Source organism: Centruroides sculpturatus, unplaced genomic scaffold (genome assembly GCF_000671375.1).
Source record: "Centruroides sculpturatus isolate CEXI.00-Female unplaced genomic scaffold, Cexi_2.0 scaffold1275, whole genome shotgun sequence".
NCBI lineage: Eukaryota > Metazoa > Arthropoda > Arachnida > Scorpiones > Buthidae > Centruroides > Centruroides sculpturatus.
In genome coordinates this window covers 61,397-72,801 of record NW_019385470.1, presented here as the reverse complement: position 1 = coordinate 72,801, position 11,405 = coordinate 61,397, and the positions used below count along the sequence as shown (strand labels likewise).

General features: G+C 28.7%; 1 protein-coding gene across 1 annotated transcript; it reads right to left on the bottom strand.

Moving 5' to 3' along the window:
• Positions 1 to 5,260: 5,260 nt before the first annotated feature.
• On the bottom strand, positions 5,261 to 5,942 carry LOC111639290 (doublesex- and mab-3-related transcription factor A2-like). The gene has a single exon (XM_023385134.1). The coding sequence runs from the start codon at positions 5,927 to 5,929 to the stop codon at positions 5,441 to 5,443; it is 489 nt and encodes a 162-aa protein (XP_023240902.1). The 5' UTR covers positions 5,930 to 5,942; the 3' UTR covers positions 5,261 to 5,440.
• Between the last annotated feature and the right edge of the window lie 5,463 nt (positions 5,943 to 11,405).

Sequence of the window (11,405 nt, the reverse complement as noted above, 5' to 3'; positions counted from 1 at the left end):
AAACTTATATCAAATAACACATAACAGATATTAATTGAGTATGGATAGAAACTAAATAATAATCTCCAACTAAATAAAAAGTGCATTTAAATACTAAAATATATAAATATACATTATTTTTGTAAGATATATGAATAAAAAGATTAATATTATAGATTATAAATGTAGGCCTATATAGAAGGCAATAAAAATTACATTTCTGTAATTTTTTATAATCCAGTTTTGATAATAGTGTTCAAAAAATTCATCACACAGTAAGAATTGTTCGTGACCTATTTCCCGTTTTGACTAGAGTCTTGAATTTTTCAATTCAATTTACAGCGCTTACTTTCATATAACATTTATTTATTTTAAATTTATAATATAAAAAAATATAATATAATATAATATTAAAAATTTATAATTAATTAATTATAAATTCTTATAATTTTAATGATAATTAATGATTTTTTTTAAATATTAAGTCTCTATTTAAAAATATTAAAGTAGTAGTTCTAGTATATATTGTAAGGCTGTAAATTCTCATAATTCGATTAAAAATACTTATAAGTTATAGAAAAGTTAAAAATTTTAAAAATAATTCTCAATTTAATATTTTAAAAAATTTTAAATCATTAAACTTAATTTATCTAATTTTAAACCATCATTGTTCTGTATTAGTTATTATTGAGATAGATGTAATGATACATACGCCTATATATAGATGATAAAGCTTAAATGTACTGTACGGTCTTATTTAATCAATATCGTTTAAGTGAATAGACGATACACCATAGGCATTGTGATCTATTCTAATAGGTAAATTATGCTTTAATAATATGTACATAGTTTAATTATAAGTCTATTTTATATAAAAATTTTATTAGATAAAAATATCAGGTGAGATATAGCTGAAAGGCTAGTTTATGTAGCCTTTATGTTAATATAGAAACGAAATATCGTGATGCCAAAGGCCATATTGAAAGCATTCATGTTTTAACTCTTCAATCAATAAAGATAAGTTTGAAGTGTCAAGTAGGATGTTATCAGAGAGCTTTAACCTCCGAAAGTACTGTTAGAAACAGTAGCGAAATATTGATACTTCTCAATCAAAGACAGTGACTGTATTGATATATTATTTAGTACTGTTACTATCGGGTAAATATTGAGTTAAATAAAAACAGTTTTATGTTCTAGAATTTATTTAAATACTCAAAAATCTGACTTGACATATAATATTTTCATCAGATGTAATATGCCGCTATAATAGCCTACTGATGTTATTTTGTTATATATTTTTAATAAATTATAATTTAATGACTTTTACTAATTTTCTAACTGATAAGTTACTATGTAATGTACTGTACAGTACTATACCTACCTGATTTATTCATAGATAAAGCTATTAAGATATGATTTTCCATTTTAAGAAACTTCTAACTTACGCTATTTGTTAACTGTAGGCTATCAGAATTGCCATTTTATTATGCAAATTTAGAAAAAGTTGTATAGAATTACTTTAAATTTCTGCTGTATAATATGCTGTAAGGATTGTAACGATAAGTTAATTCTATAACTTCTAGAATATTTAAAATGTTTCTCTTTCAGCAGAAACAATACAAAATTTTAATAATTTACCTTATATTATTTCAAAATATTTACATTATGACTTCATTCAAAATAGTGAAGAAAGAATGAAGTTATTTAGACTTATAAGAGTAAAATTTGATTATTGATGAATAGGCCTACTATTTATGCACAATTAAATCTGCAAAATGTCTGTACAAAGAGTTGTAATATTAAAACGATAGATTACGAGAGTCATTTTGGTCTACATAATCTAACATTGATTATTTAAAGCAGTCTTTTAGATGACAATCCCGTTTTAACATACCGGAAGAAAGTGACATTCCCAGGAATACGATTCGCTACTTCCTTGGGGTCGCGATCTACTGGTTGAGAAAAAAAGATGTAGGCAATATTGTCGGATACATGAAAAGCTCGCAAATGTAATTTGTTATATAAATTATATACTGCATAATTGGCGTAGAGCTAAACAATGTATCATTCTGTAAGTTTGTCATTAAGTGAATACTCCATTTAAGCTTATAAGTTATGCAGACTTTTAAATTTAGAAAGTGGAGCTTCCCAAGTTTAAATGGAGATGACGATACGTTAACTGGATAGAATATAATATTAGTCGATATGAATTAATTTAATTACATAATGTCTAAACTCTTAAGTATTGTTTCTATTTTAAAATTTAGATCTACTTTTAAATTCGATTAGCTTAAGGACCATAAAATAAGTTTATTTTAAATTGCTTCATTATGTTTTTAAAGTAATTTAAACGTGTCCTAAACAAAGTTTTATGCTAATTATTTATTTTTAAGATTAATTGTCTTGAAATGTCGAGAAAAAAAATGACAAGATGACATTTTTAATTTATTTAACGACAGAATAATGCCCCCGAATCCAGTCTAAAAGCAGCGTGTAAAGTTATTCGAGTCGATCTGAACTCCATTCTTTTATTCGTAAACTTTCAATCGTGTTAAATTTGAAAAGACATGAAAGAAACTTTCATCAGTAGTTTGCATGCAACGAAGTTGTGTGCGGAGAATAATGAAGATGTAGACAGAAGGAGGAGTCGTCGGGACCATGTTGCTGCTAACATTGGAGTTGTTTATCCGACCGTATCAGATAGAGCGTCTCAATTCGCATAAATTTACAAAATTAACGGTTGACGTAAGCTTTACTTGTCAGAATCGTAAATAGATTTTATCATTTACTGTGCTTGTGTCACGGAAAGATTGACCAGTTGGGCTTGACAGGTAATTTCATTGGCAAAGACCCTGATACCAGCATTCAACTGTGGACGGTGCACAAAGCATTTCTGCCGACTTGACTTCGTACAATACGGCAACAAGGCAAGCTTCTGATTTGGCACTGCTTCCGTTATTGAAGACTTTCATATGTTCACTGACAACTGATAGCGAGTTTTGTTGACGGGACAAAAAATCAAGGCGCTTCTCATAATTCCTCACCGTTCCGGTAATTATAAGATGCCGTTTATCTAAACATTTTAAATATTTTCTATTGAGTGATAGCCGTTATTCGCTAATCTCTATGTTTCTTTTCTCATTATGATCATCCTCTCCTCTTCTACAAGTATCTTAAAGGAGTAACTTGCCGTTCCGCAATTCTCCTATCATCTACAAGTTTATTATTATTGAAAATCGTTTACTTTAACTTAATAAGTGATAAAAACTAAACCTTTTCTACTAATCTTTGCATAATTTCTGTTACTTAATATTTTACGATGAGTGGGATGCTAAACTTTATACGGCACACATTAAGCTTTAAGCTATCTTCCAGTGTATAAATGGTCCAGCGGATCTTTAAATTATTTATATATTAATTTTCAAAATTGCTAACTAACAGTTTTACGTGTCTGAAACTATAGAATAATTATGATTAATTCGACTAAATGATTTAAAAATCATTCGGTCTAATTGCTTAGATTACTCATTATTTTAGGTGAATTAATTGAATTATGGATCTCAATAGTTTAAAAACTGAATTCTGAAATCCCGATGGTTGATTAACTCTTAATTATAATATTAATTATCATATATAAACAATATACTTGTAAGAAAAATAAAGAAAATGGATTCCTAAAACGATCGGAATTTATGTAATATGCATATTAAATGTGGAAGCTAAATAAAGATTCATGTGAAATGAAGTCTTAACATAGGGAAGCCAACAAGAAGCTATATATTATTAATTGTGTTTCTTATACATTAAGTAAAAACAAACCTTTATTTATTTTTTTAAATTAATTTTTATTATATAAAAAATATAATATAATTTTTTAATATTGTTTTTCTTTTTTATAAAACAGTGGAGATTCAAAACGTTAAGTGAACCGATCTGTGAGACGTTCTAATGATGATAAAGTAATTAAAATTATAAGTAATTCCACGGAAAACCGTTTTGTAGGAAAATCTAAGTTTAATCCTACAGAATTTCTGTTAAATTTCTGAAGATGATTTTGTAATATTATCTAATTCTTTAAGCATAAAAGTTATTGTTTAGAATACTAACAATATGTTATTTTTCCTCTATTTATTTCTGAGAATATCTTTCTAAAGGGAATGCGGTATCATCCGATTTTAATTTTCTATATTTCTGAATGTCTAGTGCTAAGAGATGAAAGAATTTCAATATATTTATCCAATGAACGCCTACATATTTTCTGTTAGAATTGAAAGTAATTGAAAAAATATTCTTATATATCTCTGATGTAATTCTATGCCTTGCTTCTCTACTTTATTTAACTTTGAAAGGGAATTTTCTATTACAGTATTGATTTTTATCAAATTGTTATGAGAAATAACACTTAAAGGATTTCGAATTAATTTATTTTACGTAATAAATTAAAAATAATATGCAGTTCGACATATAAGACANGGAATCTGCATCTCTGTCACCATCCCAAACAATACGATCCAATGGAAAGAGTAGGCTATTAGACTTCTCCATCAAAACAAGAATCTATTTTAATTAATTCCGAATTAATAATTTAATTATATGAATCTTAACACGTTTCTGATGAATTAAATATTAAAAATATTCTATTTACATACGAAACTTTCTTCATTTTTAATAATTACAATAAAATGTTATAAACTCATTTCAGTCGAATTTTATTCAATTATACTTAATCCAACTGCTTAATTTATATAATTTAGATTTATTCATACGTATAATATTCTACAGTTATACTTAAGTTGTTACAAATCTAGTTTACAAATACAATTACAAGATTTTCTAAACAATTTAAAGAATTAATTAAAAGATGGATAGCTTTAAATTCTTGTAAGATTGCTAATTTTGCTAGAATTTGTATTGTAAACATCGCTTTAAAATTCTTCCGTATCTGAAAAGAGCGTTATGATTATCAGTGTAGAAGTTTTACTAGTTATTTACCGAAGAAGAGAGGGGAAAAATCGTTTTTATTAAGTATCCAGATGGATAAACACATGGTGTGCAGTGATTTATAGCTAAAGGCGAGTAGGCGTACAAAGCAGTAAAATTACAATCGAATGAAAAGACCCTTTTCGATATGGATACATCATTATGATATCGAAATCCATTCAAGTCTGGTTAAACAGACGGGCTTAGTCTATACCTGTTACATTCTTGCATTTGCATATTAATTACTGATATTAGTTGATAGCCAGAGGGTAGGTAAGCTAGTCTCATCTGCAAGTGATTCGCAAACGAATATAAATAGCCTGTTCTATTTTGTTAACTTGTGAGCAATTTCTTTAGTGCAACTGGCGAAAATCTTGTAAATTTGATCTTTACTCCAACCGGATTTCGATTTTCCACTCGAAGAGAACTTCTTTAGGATTTTTCGGCTAGACAAAATCGAATATTGATTACATCAAAGTGATTACTCACCGGGTTCGTTGGTATCTGCGGTGCTACTAGGCGAAGGCTCGTCATCACCCGAAGTCTGCCCTTTCCTTCCAGACAGTAAATGAGCCATGGCAGCCGAAAAAGTAAAGCCCGCCCGATGCATGGCTAAAAGTCCTTCGTGGCAACCGTATAACAAACTCAGCTCGCGCGCTTCGTTCTCCTCCTGAGCCTGCTGTCGCCTTAAGGCTACTTGAGCCGCCATCACTCGTTGTCTTTCGGCAATTAAGGTGCATTTAGCACAGACGCAATCTCTCCATCTACAGTATCGTTTATGTCCCTTCAGGGCCGACACCACTCCGTGATTTCGACATCTAGCACACTTCGGCGTTCTCTGGTATCTCTCGGCAGACCTTAACAGTATTCCCGCGGGTGGTACGGGAGACATGACACCACCCGGTGAAGCGTCGTTAGAAGGTCCCGGGGACCTGTTGAGACCGAAGAGGCTTTCGGCTGGGCGTGCCATACAATCTTGGTCAATCGGTGGTGCTTGTGTCAGCTCTGGATGCTATGGAACCACTTTATAAGTGACGCCTGACACAAGAACCAATCAGTGACGAGTATACGCCCTAAAGCTGTCGTAACTGCAACAAGTCGATAGACTTACTTTATTGAATTCTGCTATCTGATTGGTTGGTCTCTTACTGTTGGGTTTAATTCTGACCGATCTCTTCCAGATCGTTATTGATCTCTTAATGCTTTTGTGTCCAAAACTATTCTTAAACGTTCCTCTAATGCTCTTAATTTTATATAACCCAATAAAAACTTGCCACCGATACAAAGGTAGTGTACAGAGTTTCCAAGTACTCTACAAAGAACGGGTTGCAGATCGCATTTTAAACGATTCCGCATAGAATATAATCATTAAAAAATTTTTTAAATGCTCATATTTTGTTAAAATTATAAATTTAAACGAATTTTTTTTTTATTTAATTAAATTACAACTCAGTTAGCTGTTTAAAATCGAGTTAAAGTTTGATTTAAAATTGTATTCTAATGACATTGAAGATTTGATAAATTAATTCAAAAAATATATTTAGTTTGTAATAAAATTATGAAGAATATAACAGAAAATTTAATTTAGAAATTATTTGTATAAAATTATAGATTTTAGAATCATTTTAAAGCGAAGTATCGACGTATAGAAATGTTAAACGTTGCGGCATCTTAGGCAATGAGAATGTCGACAAAGAAGGTGATTTTCTTTAAATACTTAATTTTGTTTACCATAAAAAGCAAATTTAAATTTTTAATAAATGTTAGAATGTGTCGAGAGAATAAAGAATATTAAAAGAGCACATGAGAACAATGTGTTCATCAGCATAGAAAGAAAAGCAAAAATGGGAAGGAACGACGATATTTTTTTTGTCTCCTCATTTAGGATAGTTGATGTCCACTTTCATAAACAGATAATTAATTAAAGTGAAATAATTATATATTCATTTGCCACCAGCACCTACACAATATAATATCAACAGTGTAATTGAAATAGTTATGCAAATCCGTCCAGAAATGAATGACGTTCTCAACAATATTAAAACGGAAAGATGGACAAAGGTACTGTACATTAACATGACAAAGTGAAATTTCTGCATAATACTTCAAAGTTTTGTAGAAAGAAAAATAATTCCAGATAAAATAAGCGCTTTTCTCGTTTAAAAGCTACTGATACCTTTATTTGAAAACCTCTAGGAATTTTCATTTATAATTAAAAGAATAGTAGCAATTATCTCTCTCTATGTAAGTAATCAATAAAATAATAGGACTGGAGAATATTTTTCTAGCAACTTCTGTTAGAGGAATTCCGGATGAGATTGGAATGTCCAGGTGTGTTGTCTGCTAATTGTACGTGATAGACAATGTCTAGGAATCTGCATCTCTGTCACCATCCCAAACAATACGATCCAATGGAAAGAGTAGGCTATTAGACTTCTCCATCAAAACAAGAATCTATTTTAATTAATTCCGAATTAATAATTTAATTATATGAATCTANCTGCTAATTGTACGTGATAGACAATGTCTAGGAATCTGCATCTCTGTCACCATCCCAAACAATACGATCCAATGGAAAGAGTAGGCTATTAGACTTCTCCATCAAAACAAGAATCTATTTTAATTAATTCCGAATTAATAATTTAATTATATGAATCTTAACACGTTTCTGATGAATTAAATATTAAAAATATTCTATTTACATACGAAACTTTCTTCATTTTTAATAATTACAATAAAATGTTATAAACTCATTTCAGTCGAATTTTATTCAATTATACTTAATCCTACTGCTTAAATCAACATTCAAATAAAATTACAATAGATTTATTTAAATATTTTCTTTAAAATTTATTATGTATAAACAATAATTTAGTTTAAATTTTATACGACTGAAAGAAAACAGCAGGCCTTTGTCTTCCAAAGTAACACAAACTTATATCAAATAACACATAACAGATATTAATTGAGTATGGATAGAAACTAAATAATAATCTCCAACTAAATAAAAAGTGCATTTAAATACTAAAATATATAAATATACATTATTTTTGTAAGATATATGAATAAAAAGATTAATATTATAGATTATAAATGTAGGCCTATATAGAAGGCAATAAAAATTACATTTCTGTAATTTTTTATAATCCAGTTTTGATAATAGTGTTCAAAAAATTCATCACACAGTAAGAATTGTTCGTGACCTATTTCCCGTTTTGACTAGAGTCTTGAATTTTTCAATTCAATTTACAGCGCTTACTTTCATATAACATTTATTTATTTTAAATTTATAATATAAAAAAATATAATATAATATAATATTAAAAATTTATAATTAATTAATTATAAATTCTTATAATTTTAATGATAATTAATGATTTTTTTTAAATATTAAGTCTCTATTTAAAAATATTAAAGTAGTAGTTCTAGTATATATTGTAAGGCTGTAAATTCTCATAATTCGATTAAAAATACTTATAAGTTATAGAAAAGTTAAAAATTTTAAAAATAATTCTCAATTTAATATTTTAAAAAATTTTAAATCATTAAACTTAATTTATCTAATTTTAAACCATCATTGTTCTGTATTAGTTATTATTGAGATAGATGTAATGATACATACGCCTATATATAGATGATAAAGCTTAAATGTACTGTACGGTCTTATTTAATCAATATCGTTTAAGTGAATAGACGATACACCATAGGCATTGTGATCTATTCTAATAGGTAAATTATGCTTTAATAATATGTACATAGTTTAATTATAAGTCTATTTTATATAAAAATTTTATTAGATAAAAATATCAGGTGAGATATAGCTGAAAGGCTAGTTTATGTAGCCTTTATGTTAATATAGAAACGAAATATCGTGATGCCAAAGGCCATATTGAAAGCATTCATGTTTTAACTCTTCAATCAATAAAGATAAGTTTGAAGTGTCAAGTAGGATGTTATCAGAGAGCTTTAACCTCCGAAAGTACTGTTAGAAACAGTAGCGAAATATTGATACTTCTCAATCAAAGACAGTGACTGTATTGATATATTATTTAGTACTGTTACTATCGGGTAAATATTGAGTTAAATAAAAACAGTTTTATGTTCTAGAATTTATTTAAATACTCAAAAATCTGACTTGACATATAATATTTTCATCAGATGTAATATGCCGCTATAATAGCCTACTGATGTTATTTTGTTATATATTTTTAATAAATTATAATTTAATGACTTTTACTAATTTTCTAACTGATAAGTTACTATGTAATGTACTGTACAGTACTATACCTACCTGATTTATTCATAGATAAAGCTATTAAGATATGATTTTCCATTTTAAGAAACTTCTAACTTACGCTATTTGTTAACTGTAGGCTATCAGAATTGCCATTTTATTATGCAAATTTAGAAAAAGTTGTAGAGAATTACTTTAAATTTTTGCTGTATAATATGCTATAAGGACTGTAACGATAAGTTAATTCTATAACTTCTAGAATATTTAAAATGTTTCTCTTTCAGCAGAAACAATACAAAATTTTAATAATTTACCTTATATTATTTCAAAATATTTACATTATGACTTCATTCAAAATAGTGAAGAAAGAATGAAGTTATTTAGACTTATAAGAGTAAAATTTGATTATTGATGAATAGGCCTACTATTTATGCACAATTAAATCTGCAAAATGTCTGTACAAAGAGTTGTAATATTAAAACGATAGATTACGAGAGTCATTTTGGTCTACATAATCTAACATTGATTATTTAAAGCAGTCTTTTAGATGACAATCCCGTTTTAACATACCGGAAGAAAGTGACATTCCCAGGAATACGATTCGCTACTTCCTTGGGGTCGCGATCTACTGGTTGAGAAAAAAAGATGTAGGCAATATTGTCGGATACATGAAAAGCTCGCAAATGTAATTTGTTATATAAATTATATACTGCATAATTGGCGTAGAGCTAAACAATGTATCATTCTGTAAGTTTGTCATTAAGTGAATACTCCATTTAAGCTTATAAGTTATGCAGACTTTTAAATTTAGAAAGTGGAGCTTCCCAAGTTTAAATGGAGATGACGATACGTTAACTGGATAGAATATAATATTAGTCGATATGAATTAATTTAATTACATAATGTCTAAACTCTTAAGTATTGTTTCTATTTTAAAATTTAGATCTACTTTTAAATTCGATTAGCTTAAGGACCATAAAATAAGTTTATTTTAAATTGCTTCATTATGTTTTTAAAGTAATTTAAACGTGTCCTAAACAAAGTTTTATGCTAATTATTTATTTTTAAGATTAATTGTCTTGAAATGTCGAGAAAAAAAATGACAAGATGACATTTTTAATTTATTTAACGACAGAATAATGCCCCCGAATCCAGTCTAAAAGCAGCGTGTAAAGTTATTCGAGTCGATCTGAACTCCATTCTTTTATTCGTAAACTTTCAATCGTGTTAAATTTGAAAAGACATGAAAGAAACTTTCATCAGTAGTTTGCATGCAACGAAGTTGTGTGCGGAGAATAATGAAGATGTAGACAGAAGGAGGAGTCGTCGGGACCATGTTGCTGCTAACATTGGAGTTGTTTATCCGACCGTATCAGATAGAGCGTCTCAATTCGCATAAATTTACAAAATTAACGGTTGACGTAAGCTTTACTTGTCAGAATCGTAAATAGATTTTATCATTTACTGTGCTTGTGTCACGGAAAGATTGACCAGTTGGGCTTGACAGGTAATTTCATTGGCAAAGACCCTGATACCAGCATTCAACTGTGGACGGTGCACAAAGCATTTCTGCCGACTTGACTTCGTACAATACGGCAACAAGGCAAGCTTCTGATTTGGCACTGCTTCCGTTATTGAAGACTTTCATATGTTCACTGACAACTGATAGCGAGTTTTGTTGACGGGACAAAAAATCAAGGCGCTTCTCATAATTCCTCACCGTTCCGGTAATTATAAGATGCCGTTTATCTAAACATTTTAAATATTTTCTATTGAGTGATAGCCGTTATTCGCTAATCTCTATGTTTCTTTTCTCATTATGATCATCCTCTCCTCTTCTACAAGTATCTTAAAGGAGTAACTTGCCGTTCCGCAATTCTCCTATCATCTACAAGTTTATTATTATTGAAAATCGTTTACTTTAACTTAATAAGTGATAAAAACTAAACCTTTTCTACTAATCTTTGCATAATTTCTGTTACTTAATATTTTACGATGAGTGGGATGCTAAACTTTATACGGCACACATTAAGCTTTAAGCTATCTTCCAGTGTATAAATGGTCCAGCGGATCTTTAAATTATTTATATATTAATTTTCAAAATTGCTAACTAACAGTTTTACGTGTCTGAAACTATAGAATAATTATGATTAATTCGACTAAATGATTTAAAAATCATTCGGTCTAATTGCTTAGATAAAGGCTAGTTTAT

Coding starts and splice junctions, on each gene's coding strand:
- LOC111639290 (XM_023385134.1), bottom strand. CDS start 5,929: ATGGCACGCCCAGCCGAAAGCCTCTTCGGTCTCAACAGGTCCCCGGGA.